The sequence below is a fragment of the Alosa sapidissima genome, chromosome 4 (genome assembly GCF_018492685.1).
Source record: "Alosa sapidissima isolate fAloSap1 chromosome 4, fAloSap1.pri, whole genome shotgun sequence".
NCBI classification, from domain to species: Eukaryota; Metazoa; Chordata; class Actinopteri; order Clupeiformes; family Clupeidae; genus Alosa; species Alosa sapidissima.
Genome location: NC_055960.1, coordinates 36,791,521 through 36,815,345, shown reverse-complemented (window position 1 = coordinate 36,815,345; position 23,825 = coordinate 36,791,521). Strand labels below are relative to the sequence as shown.

The following is a 23,825-nucleotide window of genomic DNA, read 5'->3' as shown; positions in this document are numbered from 1 at the left end:
CTCTGGGGGGTATTCCAAGTATGTGGTTTAGTGACAAACCTGAGTAAGTGAACTCAGAGTAAGTGGTAAACTTCCTACAACAAGAGCCCTATGGCATTGTTCTGTTAGGACGATGAAGCCATACAGCTCTTCTATTAGGAGGTTTACCACCTACTCTGAGTTAACTTACCCAGGTTTGTCACTAAACCACGTACTTGGAGTACACCCCTGGTCTTGGACAGTTGTTGTTGTTGTTGTTGTCTCTTCAACTGGTGCCCTACAATTTGATGTTAAGGTCATCATTATTAAGCTTCTTTTTGTAAGGGTTTTGTGGGAAGCAGCCTCCCACGTTTGCTGTCTCAGGCCACCCTCCGTATTTATTATTGCTCGTGTCACTCTTTATTACCTGTCAAGATGAAACAAAGAAAATAAAATATATATATAAAAAAAACCCTACTCATACAAAGAGGGCCAGAATGAATTATGATGCTAACACTATTTTCCATTAAGGTTTCCTTCTCCTACATGAGTATGCTGTGATAACACATAGAATCTGTTGATGTTATCATTAAATAACCATACATTTATGTTTATGTTAATGTTAAAGTTAATGTTTTTTTAGGCTTAAAAATCTGAGAATTATGTCATACTAACTTTTTAACTAAGTAAAAAAATTACATTATTGATGCTATACCAAACTAATTTATCAATTAAAAGACAAATTAGTACATCTTTCATGAAATGAGCTTAGATAAACACATTTTTGTAATATACAAACCTGCTCAAAAGGGCTTTTCCCAATTACTCCTCGAGCTCCTGCAAATACCCAGGAATCTCTCGAAGCGAGTGTTAGAATCTCAGTGCTTCCCAGATCGGAAATCAGCTTACGAATTTGACTCGTCAGACTGAGAGGAAAAGAGGAGTGAGAATGAGATGACATAAAGGTTCCCTGAAGCCATATTGAAGCATTTTAGAAATGCTTAGATTTTAATGAAACATAGAGCTTTGGTATTACATTAAAGCAACACCAAAGAGTTTTTTGTACCTTAAAATAATGTTTCCAAAATCGTTTCAGTGGTTCATCAACTCGTAACAGGGTGAACGGCAATTCTGCATTCGCTTCGCGGCCCTCTATCGGCTATAACCGCACTATGTAAGTTTGCCAGATCGGGTAGCGGATCTGTAGTTCGATGGAATGAGACATAAGAAACTAGAAATTTGACTTGCATCTGATGTCGCAATACATCATACTTTTATAAGTCATGCAAAATATTCTACCTTGTCTGTGGACATTGTTATTTGCAAAGCCGGTGCTGGATAAACAAATAGCGTGCGTGCGACAGAGGGAAAGTTCTTTGGTGTTGCTTTAAAGAAATATGTCTAGACAAAATGAATATCATAAAAGTTCTTCAAATGACTCTTTCACATAGTTTGTCATATGTGTCACTCAAGCAAAGAGACACTCACATGTGAGCTGGTTCATCAAAAGAGGCTATTAGAACAATGGTGTTCAATTTGATGGCATTCAGGAAGTCTACCACCGGCTCCACCTCTGAAATGCACAAAGTATTCTACCCTGTCAACAAATACAAACTGACATACACTGCACGTACGTGCACACACACACACACACACAGACTCAATTAACTTAAAAATACCTGGTTGTAGTACTGTAAAAGACAGAGGTGGAAAAAGTATGAAAATATTGTACTCAAGTAAAAGTACTAATACCTTGATGAAATATTACTCAAGTACAAGTTAAAATACCGATCTGAAAATGTACTCAAGTAAAAGTAAAAAGTAGTTCATTTAAAATGTACTTTAAGTAAAAGTTACTTAGTTACTTTTTTTTTTTTGGGGGGGTACCAGAACAACCAGTTTTACCAGAGACTTTCTAATGAGGAGATACAGCACTCAAAAAATCCTCCATAGTAATGCATGGGGTTAGTTTGTAACGCCAATATGGCAGTTGTCTACACATATTACAACCCTTCCGTGGCAAAACGTTGACATGTGAATACATCGAGCCAATCATGTGGTGTGTTGTAAAATACATTGAGCCAATCATGTGGTGTGCTGTGAAGACATCGTGCCAATCATCTGTTGTGATCTCGTGTAACGGTGGTCAGGCGGTGAAGGGACTGAGACCAAAACGGGCTTTTATGACATTTATTCCTTTGGAAAAACCAAAACAACATATGCCTTCAGGCACTGGCGTACATAAAACAGCATCCAATGCAAAGCATAACACTTCTGATAATTATCTCTTTAAAATAACACAGAAAGAAACATTCCTACAGAAGCATACACCTTTAGCATACTAGACATTGATAAAATAAACTTAAGAAAGACGCACAGGAAAATATTTCCTCATTCTATAACTAATTCACATTTTACATATGGAGCAACATACCTTTGGAAAAACCAAAACAACATATGCCTTCAGGCACTGGCGTACATAAAACAGCATCTGCGCAAGCAAAATAAAAGGAAGTACACTAAGTTGAATGGGCTATATTAGATGCATCATTCATATCATCACTGTCAGCCCTACTAGAAAGGGAGACATGCAACATGGAGCGTTCAGGTGCACAGAACAAATTAATTAAAATTCCAAGAGACTCACTAAACATTCACAGACGAAGACAGAGATAATCCATACACATAATGCTAAACTAACTGTAGATTCATTGCTAATTAATTGACTGAATTGTACTTTCCATGGACACTAAACTAAACTACACTGAATGCATGGAAAGTTGCTAGCGGAGTTTACAGCTAGTCACGTAAGACTCAGTGTGTGATCTCGTGGTCATAATGAAAACATAAATAAACTTTCTCCAAGTTGCTAGAAACGCACCCAAATCCTAACAGTACATGTAAAGTAATATAACATAAGTGATATGTCGAAGTTTTCAACTTAAACAACATTTTACAGTTACAAAATTAAAACAAAGTGGGGAGTGCTTTATACAGTCAACCTACCCAATGCAAAGCATAACGCTTCTGATCGGGTACGGCAACAACACATGGACAAAAAGTAGCAGAGCTGCAGTACACCGTTTCTCCAAAGGGGGCTCCAAAACACCAATCTCATTACAGCTGCTTAATTACGGCGAAAATCACATACAAACACTAAACTACATTTATAACTCTGTTACACTCGCTGCTGGAGCAAGATTGGTGTCGTGAAGCCTTACGCACACGCATTTCTGCCGAAATAGATGAACGATAAGTGCCCAAAAAGTGTTGCAATATGGCAAAAAGTACACTACTTTCTAAAACTAGACAGAGGGCCACCAATTACAGGACAGCCAACCACAAAGGTATCCAAAAAGGATGAAGTGGAAGAAGAGGTGCGCAAACTCTCCAACCAACCACTGGCAGTAGGGTGCCTTATACACCCCACAAGACCCATATACACTGTGTACTAAAGCCACTAGGAAAAGAGAAGAAAACAAAACAAAAACAGACAAAATTCTCCATAAAGCTAATCAGAAAGCTTGGACCACATAACATGTCACCAAACGTGTGTATGACCTCAACTCTAACTGTGTCTAATCATGAAAAATCTGAAACACTGACCTGCAGATAGCCTGCATAGACGGATGTGTGTGAACAATATCTTGCATCGACATAGTTTGAATTAGTCTGTCAACTGGCTTGAGAATACGACCAAATCTAGACCTCACCTGTGTGGATGTACTAGGATTGTCAGACTGTGAGACATAAGCTACTGTGTCAACATTGTTCATGTCATTAGCTTTGTCTGTCTGTGTCACAACAGTCTGTCCATCAGTCTCTGTGTGTGTGAGTCCATCTATGTCACAACTGATAGTCTGTCCATCCATGTTACTGGCAACATCTGTACTAACATCAGTGCTAGTCACAGGTCTAGAGTCAGAGGTGACAGACTGGTCTCCTGTCTGGTTTTCAGACATCTCCTCTGGGTCACTCCGAGAGACAAGAGGAGCTGATCCTGTCCCTCCACTGTCAGCTGACTCAGCTTGTGAGTGTTCCGGGAATGGTGATCGTGCAATCCACTCTACAGTTCGTCCCTCAGAATCCACTTGCTCTGGAACAGTTATGGAATCAGATCCAACTCTCTCTCTCTGTATTCGTCCCATCTGCGCTCCCTGAGATCCCGGGCTAGAAATCAGATCATCACAATCCTCACTCATGTCATCACGCAAAGAACTTTGTCTCACTACTGACGTAGAGTCGTCACTTGGGTTTGACCGCTGAAAAGAAGACGAGACTGAGTCAGAGATCACACTTGTGTTTTCGACAGGCAGGAAATTCACCAACATTAACAGATTACGGTGGACGACTTTCTCCTGTCCAGTGACTGTGTCACGTATCCTGTAAGTGTGTGTTTCAGTGTTCCTGTCAACTACAGTGTACACAGTGGATTCCCAGCGATCTGCAATCTTTCTCTTTCCTCTTTCCTTCTTGTTAGCCACCAATACACGGTCACCAACGTCAATGGTAGGGCCCTTAACTCTCTTGTTGTAGATCTCAGTGTGACGGTGCTGTTCTTTCCTGACATGTTCCTGAGCTATTAACATAGCATCTTTTAGATCTTTCGTCAGAGATGCCACATACTTGTCATAACTGACCACAGCCGGATCATTCAGAACAGTACGGAAGAGGACATCAACTGGCAGACGAGGAGTACGTCCAAACATCAAATAAAAAGGTGGGTATCCCGTTGTCTCATGAACTGAGCTGTTGTACATGAATGTGAGGGTCTGAAGACGTCTCGGCCAGTTGGCTTTTGTGTCTGGAGCAAGTGCACGGATCATATTGCCAAGGGTCCTATTAAAACGTTCCACACTCCCATTACCCATAGGGTGATAAGGGGTGGTGTGTGATTTCCTAATACCAGAGACTCTAAGTAGCTCGCTGATCAGTTGACTCTCGAAGCTGGCTCCTTGGTCACTGTGGATACGTTCTGGAAACCCAAATACACAGAAAAACTTGTCCCAGAGGACTCTCGCTACCTGCTTTGCTGACTGATCTTTGCAGGGGAATGCCTGGGCCATTCTTGTAAAGTGGTCGGTCACCACTAGCACGTCGACCGATTTGTTCCTTGCTGTAGTGGCCTGGTGGATGTGATGCTTTCCAAGGGTGCCCTGCCAGCAGGTTCGGCTGTCTTGCTGACGATGCAACGCCTGCAGTTGCGGACATAGTCTCTCACATCCCTGTCAAGACTAAGCCAAAAGAACCTTTGCCTGGCCAGCCCAAGACTTCTGAACTGACCCTGGTGACCGGCATCATTGTGAACACCTCAGGACAACAGCTTTAAGTGACTCAGGGACTACGTACTGGTGATGCTTTGACTTTGTGGTCTGGTCTCTTGAAACTCTGTAGAGTATCCCATTGCTCACAACAAGCTTCTCCCAGTGCTTCAAGTATCTCAAGACTGTGACTAATTCTTTTACTCGCTCTCTCCTGGAGGGTCTGCGACGTCTTTCCACATAATACAAGACTCGAAAGAGGGCTCTGTCATTGAGCTGTTCATCACGAAGTTCCTTTTCTGTGTAAGCAGGCAGGGAATCCTGACCACCAGGGACCAACTGTGGGACATGGTGCAAAGCGGCAACAGCACGGGTTCTTGCTCCAGTCTCCCACTCACTGTGCGACTGCAGGACAGCAGATATATCGTCCATAGCAATGGACTGAGCGTGAACACACAAGGTAGCAGACATACTCCCAACACAATCATCACCTTGCCGTGGATTCCCATTACGGGCACTGGAGCAGCGAAAGGTGTCTTGAACAGAGTCACTTGTCAAACCTTGGACCTCAGAGAGAAGTGTGGTATAAGGCTCCTGAAGTAATCTGAGACTGACTCTCTCCTTCACAAAAGGCACACGGCTCAGGGCATCGGCAACAACATTCTGTGGACCTGGAACATACTTGATATCAAAGTTGTAGCCGGCTAGCTTGGCCACCCAACGTTGCTCACAGCAATCCAACTTAGGCTTTGTCATGATGTGAGTCAACGGATTGTTGTCTGTCCATACCGTGAACACATGACCCTTCAACCAGTGGCTGAACTTGTCACAGATGGCCCACTTCAACGCCAAGAATTCTAAACGGTGTGCAGGGTAATTCTTCTGAGACTGAGAAAGTGACTTGCTCGCAAATGCGATGGGCCTTGCCCTGGTTTCTCCCTCCTTGATCTGTGATAAAACGGCGCCAATACCATCAAGAGAAGCATCTACAGACAACATGAACGGGCGGGTGAAATCAGGGTGAGCAAGGACAGCTGTTTTGGCCAGTGACGATTTTAGTTTCTGGAAAGCTTGCTCCATGTCAGGGGTCCAGTCAACAGCACTCAACTTCCTGCTCTGAGACCTGTGTTTACTCATCAGCTTCTGCTTACTTTTTCGTTTCTGGCCTGACAACAGAGAGAAGAGGGGCTTAGCGATGGCTGAGTAATTGGGTACAAAGTGTTGGTAGTAATTGATCATTCCCAAAAAAGACCTGACCCGTTTCGCTGAGGGAGTCACACCGTCTGCTTCCATTAGGTCAGCACTTGTCACATTCATGATGCCCTCAACCTTACTGGGATCAGTTGACACACCAGTTTCATCGACTATGTGCCCAAGGAACTTCACAGACTTTCGGAGGAAAAAGCACTTCTTGGGGGCTAACTTCAGGTTGTGGCTACGCAATCTGCTAAACTCCACCTCCAAACGTTGCAGAGCAGTCTCTTCATCAGGAGCAAAGACAAGCAAGTCATCTAAGTAGCAAAGCAAGCTCAAATAGTTCTGATCTCCAAAAATGCTAGTCATCATGCGCATAAAACTGCCAGGGCTATTGCAGAGACCTTGTGGTAAACGATTGTACTCATACAAACCCATTGGAGTGGTGAAGGCAGAGTACTTTTTGTCATCTTCATGCAATGGCATGTTATAGAACCCAGAAGTCAAATCCATAGTACTGAAAAGAGCGTTTCCCCCAAGTGCTGCTAGGCAGTCAGCCTGATGAGGGAGAGGGTGAGCATCTTTAAAAGTTCGCTTGTTCAACCAGCGAAAGTCTGTACAGATACGAAGATCCCCATTCTTTTTCCATACGAGGACTAATGGAGACGCATATTCACTGGTGGACTTCCTAATGATTTCTCTCTCTTCCATCTCATTCAACACTTGGCGCAGCTTCTGATATTGACTTGGGGGCACTCGCCTGAAAGGGAGTCGGAATGGCCTGCGATCTGACAGGTGAATACGATGGACAAAATCCTTTGCCTCTCCACAATCCAGATGATCAGCTTGCCTTTACAGAATGCTCAGTCACATCACAGGAGTTTATGTCAATCTCACTTAATCCAACTGCCTTGAGTTTGTCATCAACAGAACATGCATCAATCTCAGAACCACTAGCTACTAGAGAACAACTGGCCATTGAGACCCCAGTGTGTGTGTCATCCATATCTTCGAGCGCAATGCAGGGAAAAACATCAGCTAACTTAGCGTTACGTCTCACCAAGACGGGTTTATCAGAAGTGTTGATCAGCTTTAACGGAAGCCATCTGTCTCCCCACAAAGACGTCACCATTCTCGCTACCAGGATTCCCCTTGGAGCTGAGCGACATGATGTGAGTTCGGCCATCACAGTGCTACCAGGAGATACAGCAGCAGACTTGGGTAGCTTTCCCCACATCAAGTACTCACGACCAGGTTCAAGGCACACAGCTGAGTTGCTTCTCACAGTGCCTATCTTGCAGGGAACTTCCTCACCTCTCCAACGGTCCACACCAGCAAGCATGGAGAGGAACTGTTCAGATTCTGAATCACCAGCAGGACAAGGGGCAGACACAGCTTTCCAATAGGCATCACACTGCTTATATTGACGAAGAACATGCTTGATAACATTAGTGCCTAATATCATTTCATCATGCTGGCCCTGGACAACAAGAGTAGGAACTATGATCTTGCAGCCATACACCTCCATCTGCAGATAGACAGCTGACTTAGGCATGACGTGACGGCCACCACAGCCAATGAGGACAACATCTGTACTGAACTGATCATGTTCTGTGAAAGCTCCAGCTTCTCTAAGCTTCAATTCCGCAGTTTCACTGATAGTACAAGCCATAGAGCCACTGTCTAGCATAGGGTTCAGGGTCACTGTATTACCAATCATCACAGGAGTATAGAAAAGACTGTCACTGCCGACAACTTTGTGTATATTCTGAAAGACAACAGTTTGAGCATCATTACAAGCAATCTTGTTCATTGCGTAAACAGTTTCTGCATTAGAAAGATCTTCACTGCGGGAGTTTAAATCATGACCCATACTGTCTCCCTCTGAATATGAGTCAACTAGTTTCCCTTAGACTGAGGCTCAGGGGAAGACCTGGTGGGACATCCCACACGTGTGTGGCCCGGGGCAAGGCAGGTGAAACACAACTTCTCTGACATGCAATGGGTGATGGTGGTGTGTTTGCTGTCACCACAGACACGACAAGCTTTCTCACGATTACCACCCTGGAATCTTCCACCACGAGCACTGCTGCGCTGCTGCACTTTACCCATCATCTGCTCTAACATGGCCATCATACGAGACAGAATCCTATCCTCAGCCTCTTGAGTATTCTGTGATACAGCTGGTGTAGAGGCACACAAGGGGGGGCATGGAGTCTGATGTGAGGCGTGGCTCTGACTTGAAACTGTGACAGAGGGGGGACGCTGCGGGTGAATAGGGACTGGAGCAGTAATGAGGGTGGGGCATTGAGTGTGACACTGCTCAGGCACAGGCTGACTGTATGCCGCTGGGTTAGACTGCATGTTAGCAAGGGTGGTGGTGTGGCTCTTTACCCGCACATCTGCACAGGCTCTTCCAGAGGCCCTTAGCTCCCTCTGATAATCATCAATTCTCAACTGTATGTCACGAGCACTCCACTCGTGAATGGGCTTACACCTAAAGATAGAGGAGAGTTCTGGGTCGGGACAATGCTTGACAAACATACGCGCCACCTCTTCACCGGAATTCTCCATCCGCCTACCTTGTCTGCTGAGGCCTTCATCAGCCAGATCAGCTGCTCTGTTCACTCTCAACCAGTAATCAACTGGGCTCTCACCAGGTCTGGGCAGGGTGGAGTAAAAACCTGCTAGTGGGAGACATGAGGACACATCACTGAAATACTGGAGGAGAATATCATAAATGAGGCCAGGGTTCTGTTTCACATCGAGAGTCTGATCACTACGCAGGGCAACCTTCACAACATCTCTCGCTTTGCCCATCAACTTCCCCATGATCTCTTCTGCCTGCTCATCCACAGGGCACCGCTGCTTTCTCACATAAGCTTTAGTCATGTCGATCCAGTCCTGGACTGGATATTTGTCAGAACCGTCACCTCTGAACAACTTAGGCTCTTCGTCTGATTTTACATGTACAGTAACGTGTGAGTCTGTCTGTCTTACAGTGCTAGTGTCAGTGCCTGTATGTGTAGGTGATGTGTTCTGCATGTGTGCGATGTGATGTGCAGGGGATGAGCCGCCCTGGTGTTCACTGCTAGTATTCACTACGCCAGCAGACATTAACTTGGATACAATAGACTCACCAATTTGGGCACCTAACTGTCCCACCATGCTTGTGAGGTGGTTAATGGCGGCAGAATCAATACTGCTGGGTGTGGATGTGAGAGGACCCTCCCCCATAGACTGGCCAACAGGAGTACAACCTGGATTCTGACCTGACCCTGTACCCCTATCGCTGTCAGCTAATGACTGGGAATAGCCTACCTCCCCACTATCCAACCCATGTCCAACAGTACCGCTATCAGAACCCCGCCATGCACCCCAAATACCCCTCCCTTTAGGAAGAACTGGACTAGCAAAATTATCTCCCACATTACTGTAACTATATTTCTCAGCCATAATGGCAAGTATCTGCGTTGTGTATTATCAAATGCAAAAAAAAAAATTGATATAAGATAACAATATTAGAGAAAGAACACTGTAACTTACTGTATATCAAGGATAATAAACAATTCCCCACACTGGAATAACATAAACACAGCCCTATACTGCCTAACCATATACAAGGACAACTCTAACCACACTTGATCTCGCACACTTGAGCTGGACTTCAACGCAGCATCCACGGCGATCGGCGTCGGGCAGATCTGGGAGATCGACAGGTCACGGCACCAGTGTAACGGTGGTCAGGCGGTGAAGGGACTGAGACCAAAACGGGCTTTTATGACATTTATTCCTTTGGAAAAACCAAAACAACATATGCCATCAGGCACTGGCGTACATAAAACAGCATCCAATGCAAAGCATAACGCTTCTGATAATTATCTCTTTAAAATAACACAGAAAGAAACATTCCTACAGAAGCATACACCTTTAGCATACTAGACATTGATAAAATAAACTTAAGAAAGATGCACAGGAAAATATTTCCTCATTCTATAACTAATTCACATTTTACATATGGAGCAACATACCTTTGGAAAAACCAAAACAACATATGCCTTCAGGCACTGGCGTACATAAAACAGCATCTGCGCAAGCAAAATAAAAGGAAGTACACTAAGTTGAATGGGCTATATTAGATGCATCATTCATATCATCACTGTCAGCCCTACTAGAAAGGGAGACATGCAACATTGAGCGTTCAGGTGCACAGAACAAATTAAAATTCCAAGAGACTCACTAAACATTCACAGACGAAGACAGAGATAATCCATACACATAATGCTAAACTAACTGTAGATTCATTGCTAATTAATTGACTGAATTGTACTTTCCATGGACACTAAACTAAACTACACTGAATGCATGGAAAGTTGCTAGCGGAGTTTACAGCTAGTCACGTAAGACTCAGTGTGTGATCTCGTGGTCATAATGAAAACATAAATAAACTTTCTCCAAGTTGCTAGAAACGCACCCAAATCCTAACAGTACATGTAAAGTAATATAACATAAGTGATATGTCGAAGTTTTCAACTTAAACAACATTTTACAGTTACAAAATTAAAACAAAGTGGGGAGTGCTTTATACAGTCAACCTACCCAATGCAAAGCATAACGCTTCTGATCGGGTACGGCAACAACACATGGACAAAAAGTAGCAGAGCTGCAGTACACCGTTTCTCCAAAGGGGGCTCCAAAACACCAATCTCATTACAGCTGCTTAATTACGGCGAAAATCACATACAAACACTAAACTACATTTATAACTCTGTTACACTCGCTGCTGGAGCAAGATTGGTGTCGTGAAGCCTTACGCACACGCATTTCTGCCGAAATAGATGAACGATAAGTGCCCAAAAAGTGTTGCAATATGGCCGCCGAGTAGAGGTACTTGCCTGATAAGGATGTTGAGAAATGGAGATCTATGTGAAAAATCACCAGAGTTCTCCTTTAAGTTTGAGCAGTAGTTGATTTTCAAAGTTTGTTGCACTCATCCTTGGGTCGCTTTGCAGTGAACAGTAATCCAGCACAACTGAAAAGCCCCTCACAGGCAGCTGAGGCAGGCAGGCCAACGTTGAGTTGCAGAGAGTTTTTTTTTATATTTGGAAAGGAGCAGAAGGTTCAGCAGATTAAAGGGTGTCGAACTGGGGGGGAAAGTGGGAAGTATGGGGCAATGGAGGAGAGGGCCCTTGAAAAGTGGAATACAGGGGGCACAACATTTTCATCAGGCATTAGTAATAACTCAGGTAATCCACACATAAAAAATCCAAACAACTCCATAAGTAGAGTCATGTGTAATGAAGTGGAATAACACAGGGAAAAAAATATTGAACACGCTAAGAAAAAGCACTAAGGCAAGGAAAGGGAAGGAACGAGCTGGAATCTGTAAGTAGTTAGAGAGTAGTTATCCTTTCTATCTGCACAAATTAATATAAGCTTGGTTAGTAGCTTACATATTGATGGGCTATAAAAAGGTTTTTCATTACCAAGGTATCACACAAGAAACATTTCATGATGGATAAAAGCAAAAAGCTCTCCCAAGACCTTTGCAACCTTATTGTTGCAAAACATATCAATGAAACTGGTTACAGATGCATTTCAAAACTTCAGAATCTTCCAGTAAGCAGCATGGGAGCCATTATCTCCATGTGGAAGAAACATCACTGCATCATCAACCGGCACAGGATCTCCTCGCAATATTTCTGACCAGGGAGTCAGAAGGATAGTCAATTCCAAAAGCCAAGGACCACTCGGAGAAAGCTCCAGAAAGACTTGAAAGCAGCCAATTCAATTAAATTCAATTAAACAGTTCTGGAAGTAATCTGGAACTAAAGATCAGGATTCACAAGAGGGACCTCTGGAATCTGTTTAGAACAATGGACCAAAATCACACCTGATACTGCGACTAATAAGTTTTGTCATACAGGAAATGTCTTGAAGCTGTCTTACAAACAAAGGCTTTTCCACAAAGTATTGAAGAAATTTCAGTAGGCACATTCAATACTTTTTTCCTGTGTCATTCCACTTTAATACACAAAACTCTTATGTTTGGATTTTTTATATGTGTGTTAATATAATGTGTGGTGAAAATTTCGAATAGACTCACTGGAAGTTTAGGCTAATTACTGGAAAAAAATAAGCGTTCAATACTTATTTCCACCATATATTTATTTTACCTGAATATTTTAACTTCCAAATTAAATGTAAAAATGAATGTCAGACGAAATGTAAAGTTTGACTGACTGGATTTTGTATACAAAACATAGTGAAAACTGTCTAAGGTCACTCTCACTCTCCCTTGCTAAAGAGCTAAATGGTTTAGTCCGCCTGCACGATTCATAAGGTAGTCTATCTTTTGTTTATTGAGCATCGCTAGTAGTGGACCGCTAATTGTTGTGCTGCTGGTGCAATGTCTTTCTCCAAGAAAGCCAAGTCAGGTTACTAAAAACAAAGGCCAAAACAGGAAAAAGAGAGAATGAATGAGGGGAATGAGGGGAAACAATGAGGGGAAACAACTGCTAATAAACTTCTTTCCAAAGAAAGGTGAGCACAAACGTCAAAACACGAAATCCCATGGTGTTTGCTTGAATATCTCAATCATTGGTGCTAAAAACGAACTGAGACAACCCATTGGAATAGCGGAAAATACACTTTCATAGGCTAATCTGATGCATCTCCATCACTTTCAGAAAGACTGCATGGCGCCAGCTTGATTCATGTCCTGTTGTAGGCTACATGCTGATCATTATCACTAGGCTAGTGGTTTAGGGCACAATTTTTTTTCTCTCCCTTTCTGTTTTCGTTAGTCTTAACTTTTTTTTTTACTCAAGTAAAGGATGGGATTTTTGATGTAGCGAAGTACAATACTTCACTCAAAAAGTAATCAAGTAAAATTTAAAATACCGATTTTATAAACTACTTAAAAAATACAAAATACACAGAAAAAAATACTCAATACAGTAACGTGAGTAAATGTATTTCGTTACTTTCCACCTCTGGTAAAAGATGATATATATAAACTTACTTCCATCATACATGTCAAATCTGGCCGTGGTCAAAACTTCCCCAGTGTCACCTGTTGGAAAATAAAGGTGAGATCATGTGTTCCCTTGTTGTTATCTCAAGTCTGGTGTTCTGGCTAAGAAATTCTTCATGCAACAGCCAGAAAGTCATAGGTTCGATTCTTGCCAGCGTTGTTGTGCCCCTAAGCAAGGCACTGAACCATGAACAGCTCTGTGCCTGGAGACTGTCTCCACAATAGGTGACTGTAAGGATGGGGATATTGCTTGCTTTTGGACAAAGCATTCGCATACGTTTGCGTACACAACTCCATGTGTTGTGAACAAAACCTTGCCCAAATACTGTATGTGTAACTGATGGAGAGGTCCGCTAGAATGCAGACCACAGAACTCGGCCCCAGAGATGTAAATAATGCCTCTAGCATTCATAAGAATATTGCATCTTGCGGACGCATCAAGTTAATTTAAAGCCATGCTCCACCTGTGCCACCAATGGGACTGAATACATTTGGCACATTTTTTACTGTATGGTGTGAGTATAGTCGTATATATGAGTATCCGTGAATTAGTGAAACACACTCAGCACACAGTGAACACACAGTGAGGTGAAGCACACACTAATCCCGGCGCAGTGAGCTGCCTGCTACAACAGCCGCGCTCGGGGAGCAGTGAGGGGTTAGGTGCCTTGCTCAAGGGCACGAACCGGCAACCCTCCGGTTACAAGTCCGAAGCGCTAACCAGTAGGCCACGGCTGCCCAGAGTATGAGCATATCCTTAGTGCCTTGATGTAAATAAATAAATAGACATCAGTTTACATACATATTTTACAAACATATTTTCACAGGTTTAACAATGACATGATTAGGGCAGGGATTGTGCTAATAAATAATAATAAAAATAAACATTACTACTAACATTTCATTATTCCATTTTAATTTTTAAATGAAATGACATCTATGGGAGTCACAGCGGGCACCTCACCTTTCAACAAGGCTATATTAATTCCTCTGCCAATGTTATTGGCAACCCCACTCATTAACCTATGGAGCACATGAAATCAAACCTGCAATCAAATAGTGTGTGTGGAGAAATTATGCTGTGGTTTTAAACACATGAACAAAACATGTGGAAATGGAGGAGTGCAATGTAGACAGTTAGTTTGTACTGCCATCTTCAGGATTTAGCAAACGATCAGTAATTCATCAAATAATATGCTGCTATAATGATTTATCTATTGGCTCTTCCAAGGAATCTTCCAAACATGATATGCCTTGTTTATGGCAGTGTCTGAACATAGAGTTAGTGTCTTGCCTCAAGTCTGTTATTTATAGCTACAGTATTATTCATTTCAGTGAGATGTTCAAAGACTGTCAATGTGATCATCAGTTTTGCGTTTAGCTTAAATCATTTTAATGGCATTTAGCACTTACTTCTTTTGACTTTAGTTTCAATGGTGTAACTGTAATCATTACTTTACTCACATGTTGCCCTCAAAGCAAATTCTTGGTCCAAGTATATTTGCGACACCACTTTTTAGATGAAAGGCGAAGTAGCCATCAGGACATGTGTTGATACCACACTTGGAAGGGGCAGGTTTGTCCAAGCTCCTCCTCTGTAGACCTAGTGACGCCATCCTGCGCCCTACTTCATCTTGGGCTGTAAGAATCAGTATTTGAATGATATAAATACACATTTATTCACATTGCGATCTGATGAAGAGTGTGTGCGCTCGAAACGTCAAACGAGTTAAAAATAAAATTCTTAAGGGATGAGCAGTGGGCCAGTTTTTGTGTCCTTGTAAGCACACATTTTGAAAATTCAACCCACTATTCCAAGGCTCCACTAATTCATAATTGCCTGATAAATGTGTCCTGTCACCTTTTCTTTTGATCTTCACCTTCAGCTCTGCTGGTTTTGTATTTGTTGATTGAAATGACTATTATATCAATCCCAGGTAGATGAGTGATATTATTCAGTCAAAAAATGAATAAGTGTGGAAGACACTCCATCACTATTGGTTCCTATTTGCAACTCCTGTTGAGACTGACGATTAGGACAGCTGGAATCACTTCCCACTTTTAATTAGTTTTGTTCATTAAGGTCTGTCATTAATTCGTTTTGTTCATTAAGGTCTGTCATTAATTATTTATGTGCATAACCAGGGGGGAGGCTTTTCTGTCACCATGAGATGTACAGGTAAATTAATGAATAACGGATAAATGATTCATTAACAAAATTAAAATAATCATCATTAATTAATTATTTATTAAATATTAATGGTCATGAAGGTTCTCTTCATAAACTAATTGCAGTTGGCATAAACTCTATAATTATACAAATAACGCTAGTGCCACAGCGCGGACAAGAATGTTTTTAACAGTGAATGTGCGGTGACACAACCAGTGGAAGTCAGGAGACCTGACTGCCCTCTGAACCTAATCACCAACAACATCTCAAACCAACCAGCCAATCAAAAACAACAAACCCAACTGAATGTGTAGTGCACATCAGTGAATATATCACATACGCATATGCAAAAATAGACTTGGGACTTATTGCAGTAGAGGATTAACTTACTTTCTGCATATATCTTCTTAAACATGTCTGATTGTACAAATCCTTCAGTGTCACCTGTAGGAAGATAAAGTTGACATCATTCGACTTATTCAGGCAGCGGCCATTGTACACCAAAACAAGACTACAGGGGACACAAACCATATGATTGTTGTGTTCTACGCATTTGTCAGTAGGTGGTGAAAACGCATGAATGATATAGTCAGTGTACCCCTTAGCCTCCTTTTGGTTAAGACTATTGCTGTTTCTCAAAGTCGAGGATTCGTGCTTGGTAGAACGAGCCCTGTCGAGTCAAATCCTTCAAAGACAAGACAAGGCTTCTTCTTACCATTCGGAAAACACACAATGTAACAGACTAGCGAGTGTGCAGGAAGCTGCAGGTGTGCGTTATTAAAAATCATGCCCGCTTCTTTTTGAAAAACAATGAATGCACCAGTCATTCTCCCACGTGTATAAATTCATTGATTCATTTGCCAATATAAACCACAAAGCAGCAACTATTAAGCAAAATCATAAAGAGAAAAGTGTAATATTTCGCTTGCAGTGGCTCTCATTCTCTCTCAAAATGTTTAGATATCCTTCCTAAATGCCTTATTTACACTATTACGGTGTGAGAGTTCAAAGTTGTAAAATGATTTGAGCCATATTTCATTTAGGTTACTTTACATAGTGATAATAACACAATGGGCCCTATCGTGCACTGAAGCACAATTGACTTTGTATACTGGCGCTTTTGTCTTTCCTATTTTGCATTCAGTGCATATTGGAATTTTCCCTCCACAGGTAGACGTCAGTAAATTAGGGAATGCAATTGCGCCCACGGGGGTGGTTCAGCAAAAAGACAAGCCGTGTTCCGGCGCAAACGTTCCCTGTTCATATTTTGCAAGTTTCAGAAAACAATTCCGCCACAGATCAGGAACATCCACAGACCAGGAACATCCATCATTTGATACTTGAGTTTCAGATTGTTAAGATAGCGCCCAATGTGTACATTTAAATACATAGTGAACTGCTTTGTTTAGCACAGATTTTAAATCGTCTTTGTTGGTATTGGAAACTGTACCTCAACACCAACGTGGTGTTCCCCAGGGGTCGATCTTGGGGCCACTTTTATTCAACCTCCCACTTAAACAAACCATCCAACATAATTTGATTTCATATCATAGCTATGCAGATGACACACAAATTTACTTAGCTCTGTCACTATGGTCCCCTTGAATCTCTGTGTCAGTGTATAGAACAGGGGTGTCCAAACTACGGCCCACGGGCCAACTGCGGCCACCACGCACTTTAATCTGGCCCGCCGAGCATTTATTAGTTTATCATAGATCCGGCCCGCATGCACTTTAATCCGGCCTGCCAAGCATTTAATTAGGTTAGGCCGCTCGCAATTTTTTTCCAGCGATAGACGACTGTGAGTAACTTTAGGCTACTGCAAACTGCTTTATACTCTTCTTAGAGAGCGATTACAATGTCAATGTCGAAACAGCTTGTTACATCGAGATACATAGTATCTCCTTTGCAGCAGATCTAACTACCCATTTAATTAGGAACGCATTTGAGCGTGCATGCACGAGAGGGAGAGAGCGCGGCATGTTCCAGCTGGCTTGTCATTGTTGATAATTGATATCTACCTTTTAAATAAGAAACTTTTAAAAGGAAATCGCGATGGCAACAGTAGTTCCCACTACTGACCACTTATAAACTGTGAGAGGGCATGAGCCATAGGCACAGCACTAGCCATAGGCTATATTTGAGTGGAGCTGGCAAAAGAGTTTTAAAGTGACAGTGCACTATTTATAAATTAATTAAACAACATCAAATTAACAGTTTTTCTTTAGAAATTAATTTTCTACAACAAAATTACTTTGTCATTTAAATTATATAAAACTTATATATACCCATTATTTTTTGTTGTGTGGCCTGCCAGCCAATTTCCAAAACCCAATGTGGCCCTTGAGTCAAAAAGTTTGGACACCCCTGGTATGGAATAAATACTAATACTATTAGTATTAGTACTATTTTATTTGTTACATAGCACCTTTCAAAGCACCCAAGGTCGCTTTACACACTAGACATTTACGCGTAAGACAAAATGCCAGATGGAGCGGCGTAGTCATCAGCGTTCCCGTGACATCAAGACAAACAAACAAATTTACAAAAGACGCACAAGACAAAAGATGGCTGATGGAGCGGCGTAATCGCCAGCGTTCCCGAGACACCTAACGCTAGACATACAAGACAGACAACAAACAAAAATTAACAAGTAATAAAATAAATAAATAAATAATAAATAAAAATAAAGAAAAGTCTGTGTTAACTTAACGTTAGTCCCACTCAGTCCAATGATATGGCGTAGCTACAGCTGTGTCTTCAGACCAACCCGGAGGATTTAACGTTAACAGGCCTTCAATAAGTGATGTTAGTAGGCCCTAGAACAGTGATGTTAGTAGGCCCTAGAAGCTACTTGTAACAGTTAGCTCCAGTCTAGCTAGATCAACACCTGGATGTCTCAAATTTTCTTCAGCTAAACAAAGAAAAAACTGAAGTAATTATATTTGGTAAAAAGGAGGAAAGACTTAGGGTTGCCACTGTCCTTGACACAAAAGGGTTGAAAGCAAAGGATACTGCTAAAAATCTTGGTGTATTCATTGACAGTGATCTGAATTTCAACAGCCACATGAAAGCGATAACTAAATCAGCTTTTTACCACCTCAAAAATATTGCCAAACTTAGAGGGCTGATGTCAAAAGATGATTTAGAAAAACTCATTCATGCATTTATCTACAGCAGGGTTGATTACTGCAATGGACTTTTCACAGGCCTTCCTAAAAAGACTATCAAACAACTTCAGTTGATACAAAATGCAGCAGCTAGGGTCCTAACAAAAACTAAAAGAACTGACCACATTACTCCAATTCTTAAGTCCCTGCACTGGCTTCCAGTAAGTCACAGAATTGACTTTATTGTTATATTGTTTATAAATCACACCCTCCAGACCTCTCAGGTTTCAGGAGAAAAACCTGCTAGTAAAACCTGCTGTTAGAACTAAACATGCATATTCATGCGATTCATGGTGAAGCAGCTTTTAGCTGCTACTGTATGCGCCTCAGCTGTGGAACCAACTTTCGGATGACATCAAAAAGGCCCCAACTGTAGCCAGTTTTAAATCTAGACTTAAGACCAAACTGTTCTCAGATGCTTTCTGCTAACTGCACTGAGTTGTGTCTTTTATTTTGTCTTTTTAATTATTCTTTATTTTTAAATGATTTTACCTTGTGCGTTATTTTTTTTTTAATATGATCTTGACCTTTTAAACTATTCTTTCACTATTTCCCTTTTATGTTTTCATTTGTTATTACTGTCTGGTTTTGTTTATGTAAAGCACATTGAATGACCTCTGTGTATGAAATGCGCTGAACTTGACTTGACTTCCATAAATGTGTTCACAGGAGTGTGCTTGTTCCAAGCACGCAGAGGATACACACAGCTTTGAAGGATCCGTCCTTGATCCACCATCATTACAGCTATGCCTAATCAAGTGCTATGACTAACTTGTTATAAATCCATAGTAAAACATATATTATCATCTAATGTTGTGATAGACCTCTGTATCAACTTAAGTTCTATTGGATATTACCAGTTTTGAACTTCCATTTGCTATTTATGGCCCGCGGCCAGGCCTCACTGACCTGAGCTCATGCAAGTCAGAAAGGGCAAAATACTATATGGTTCCAGTGGGGGCTGGCAAAGAAGCAAAGAGTGACGGTGTGTGTGTGTGTGTGTGTGTGTGTGTGTGTGTGTGTGTGTGTGTGTGTGTGCGTGCGTGCGTGCGTGTGTGTGTGTGTGTGTGTGTGTGCGTGCGTGTGTGTGTGTGTGCGTGCGTGCGTGCGTGCGTGTGCGTGTGTGCGTGTGTGCGTGTGTGCGTGTGTGTGTGTGTGTGCGTGTGTGTGCGTGCGTGCGTGCGTGCGTGCGTGCGTGTGTGTGTGTGCGTGCGTGCGTGCGCGCGTGCGTGCGTGTGTGTGTGCGCGCGCGCGCGCGCGCGCGCGTGCGTGCGTGCGTGCGTGCGTGCGTGCGTGCGTGCGTGCGTGCGTGCGTGCGTGTGTGTGTGTGTGTGTGTGCGTGTGAATGCACAGAAGCACAGATACAGTCCATCTCATCAATAGATATGTGCCTTGACTCAATTTTATACACTGACCATTTTCTCACCCATTCATTTCTAATGCACGTTCATTTTTGACCAGGAATACAAGAATTGTCAATCGGTCAAATTTAACCGCGAACACAACAGGAGGGTAGGCCCATGTTTTTAAACCAGTTTTGCCATGCTTTATTAAAGGGGCAATTCCAGACAAAACTGTCACGTCCATAACGCCAACACAATGCTATGGTATGGCATGATGTGAATGATGATCACTTGAAATTTGAGCATTCAATCTTCTTGGTTGTAGAACTTACATGAAAAACGTTTCACTTTTTACAAATACCATGGCATTTACTTGGCGTTATGGACATGACAGTTTTGCATGGAATTTTCCAAAGGCCTTTGTTTTTGTTGAGTGGCTTTGTTTTTCTTTTTTGACACTAGTGCGACTAGTGTGTCACAACAGCCAGCAGTGTGGCAGTATGTCCATTCTAGAGTTACTAATAGTGGACAGACAAGACAGAATATAATGGTTACTCTCCACATAACACATGTCTTTCAGGAGGAACATCAAAAAATGACAGCTGAGCTTAAACAGCATGCTGAATATTTCAGAATGATTGTATTGCACACCAGGTATAGCACTTAAATGTTCACTATTGTTACTAGAATGCAATTTTAATGTTATACTCCCTTGAGTAAGGGTATCTGTTTTGCCATACTTATGTTTAGGCTACATAATTTGGAGTGGCAGTATACTAATTTGGGTTACAGTTACTTGAATCCTTGATAACACAAGTACTTGAGTGGACTGATTAAGATGTTAAGAAACACTGATACATTTAAAAAAAAAGGTTTGAACCATTTAAAGAGGACAGAAATCCAACTTACCAAGAAGATTGACAACTTTCATCTTTAGGAGTGATTGATAAGACACCAAAATCCATGTTAAAGCAATTGTAGTCAAAACAATCAAAAGACGTTTCCAGTCTATAAATGGAAAAGATCAGAGTTATCCAGTCTTGACCTTGCAGCCAGAGAGCACACTTGGTGCAAGAAAATGGAATAATGATGTCTGCTAACTTTTTGAGAAAGTCTGCTAACTTTTTGAGCATTAGTGTTGTTCATTGGCATTTAAATGGCATGATACGATTTAGGCTACATAGCAGTTCACTCCAATTTTAGAACCAACATATGGCCAGCATTGCACATTATAATCATCACAAGTGTAGAGTATATCCTATGCTCATCCAAAAGGAAACTAACTACACCAAAATAATGTACAAACACTGTACCTTGTCTTCTCAGTGGACCCCCACTGAAAGTGTTGAAAAGAAGCCAATTAGTTAGATGGTTTGACAATGCAGTGTGCACAAAGAGTTATGAACCAGTTCATCACAACAGAAGTGTACAACAAAAGCTTTGGCTTTAAGCCAGCGACACTTCCACTGTAGGTATCTCTGAGAACTCTGAAAGGACACAAAATTGGATTTCCACATAGCCTGTCTCAGCTTAAGATGATGAACAGTGTTGGCAAAGACATCTAGAAAATCAAAGATAAGACATGCATGCCATATTTTGTTCCATTCACTCTGCCGTACATTTTGCTACCATACGTAAATCAACCACTTAGCTTAAGAACGACAGTTTTTACACATCTACCATAATGTCAAAATCCTTCAGTATATTACCCGCTCTGTCCTTTCCTAATGGTCTGCATATCCTTTAGGTTTGTGAGCTGTTTCTTTGAACGTGTTTGAACGTTGAGAATTATCCTCAACTGAGAGAATGAAGGCTTGTCATAAAGGTGTGAGCTTGTTGGACTAGAGGAACAGGGTACAGTAGTATTCAAATGAGATCTGAGTGAGCTGGTTGGACAAGACGAACAGGATAGCATACATCGCTGTGGCTATTATATATGCTCTTTCACAAGCTTCTTGACAGCTGAGCTTAATTTCAACAGCATGCTGAATATTTCAGAATGATTGTATTGCACACCAGGTATAGCACTTAAATGTTCACTATTGTTACTAGAATGCAATTTTAATCTTATACTTTCACAAGCTTCTTGTATGAATGAAACCTTTATTGCCCCGGAGGGAATTTCAAAGGGAGCCACATAGAACATTAAGCACAAACAACAATAAATAACAATACAACTATACCAAACACATACAACAACAACATAGGATACAAAAACAGAAGTCTCCAATATAATGTCAATCAAACCCATAGACAATGTAACATTAAGGAGAATATATGACAGCTTTATCACACTTGTGCTGTTATATTCTGATCAGATATAAAACAAAACCACTCATATTAAGGCAGGCGTAGAGCAGATTAACATGGTATGTGATATGATGTTATGTAATATGATGTAATAAATTAGACTGGCATAAATTAACTTGTCTGTTAACCATTTATATGTTTAGAGTAGCCTAATAAATCAGAAAACTCACCAGCTGTATGTAGACTTAATCGGGTGGTGTGGTATAAATTATTACTATGGTTTCTCATCACAATGAGAAAGAGTTTGAAACGGTAAAACATGTATTTATATAACATTAATGGTAATCAAGTAATACACTGAAGTTATTCTTAAATAACTTTGTTTTATAACATTTTAAAATAACAAGTTTAACTAATACTATTAACATACTGAAGCTATTCTACCAGAATTATTCTCTATGTGCACTCTGTATCCCAATGTCTCTCTGTGTCTCATTGTGGCTAGGCGAAGCCTGTTTGAAAAAAGCATGCTTGGCCTTGCAGCTGCAGAGATAAAGATGGCATTAGAAGTGGACTCTAGGCTACTCAAAACAGCCAATGAGAGAGCAAGCGAGTGAACGTTATGTAACCCATTTCGATGTGTGACCTTTGATCGCTATATAAACCCCTAAACTTTGTGTATACCTTTGAACTTGTGTTACGGTGAAAAGTTTGTACACCTGGCAACAACAATGCTGACTAGCAAAAGATAAAACCAAACAACAATCCTTTCATAATGCCACCTGTGGGTTCGAGGTTACTAAGTGTTGTGTCAGCATCTAAGGAGGGGTATAAATATTGGTACAATTGACCGTTCGCAAAACCCCGCCCATCGAACGCAGATGAGCCAATGGCAGTCCAGTAGCTCCGTGCAGGCAGACATGGCCCGTCAACTTCACCTTACGGCTCCATTGAAATGTATTGGGAGCCTTGATATTTGTCCGGTTTTATGGGATTTTATAGTGATATGAGTTGAAAAGGACAGTCAAATGACATATGTGGGATTAACACAACTCCGATACACAGAAAAATGCCTTTCAATCCTTGATTAAGTTTTCTGTAATTATGTGAAATTAGATTAAATTATCTCGTCCCAGATCTCCACTATTTTAAAGCAAAGGGTTACTCCTTAGCAAACCATAACAAAACAGTGCTCCACCACATCTGTGGATTAAGCCCCACAGTCAACTCAATGTAAGTAAGATAAATAAAGAATTAATAAGTAAGCTAAGCATTGTATATAAAATGATTGTCACTTGGAGGAGACTTGTAGATAACTAATGTTAGCATAGTTAGCTAACCGCTGCTAATAACGTGCTAGCTTCGTCACGTCAGAGCATGGGGCTGTGCCACTGATCTTTATAAATCAGTGGGCTGTGCACAGTAGTGTAACATTTATTCACC

At 41.4% G+C, this 23,825-nt stretch overlaps 1 protein-coding gene across 1 annotated transcript; it reads right to left on the bottom strand.

The window, feature by feature from the left end:
• Positions 1-127: 127 nt before the first annotated feature.
• Positions 128-22,710, bottom strand: LOC121707535 (protein FAM3C-like). The gene is made up of 10 exons (XM_042090186.1): positions 22,613-22,710; positions 21,446-21,468; positions 21,042-21,140; positions 16,010-16,063; positions 14,914-15,088; positions 14,414-14,472; positions 13,438-13,488; positions 1,447-1,531; positions 758-884; positions 128-385 (listed from the first exon to the last, which is right to left on the bottom strand). The coding sequence occupies exons 3-10, from the start codon at positions 21,061-21,063 to the stop codon at positions 257-259; spliced, it is 702 nt and encodes a 233-aa protein (XP_041946120.1). The 5' UTR covers positions 21,064-21,140; positions 21,446-21,468; positions 22,613-22,710; the 3' UTR covers positions 128-256.
• Positions 22,711-23,825: the final 1,115 nt, after the last annotated feature.

Coding starts and splice junctions, on each gene's coding strand:
- LOC121707535 (XM_042090186.1), bottom strand. CDS start 21,063: ATGAAAGTTGTCAATCTTCTTG. Junction 15,089..16,009: donor TAAGAAGATATATGCAGAAA/GTAAGTTAATCC, acceptor TGATTCTTACAG/CCCAAGATGAAGTAGGGCGC. Junction 13,489..14,413: donor TAATATAGCCTTGTTGAAAG/GTGAGGTGCCCG, acceptor ATTTTCCAACAG/GTGACACTGGGGAAGTTTTG.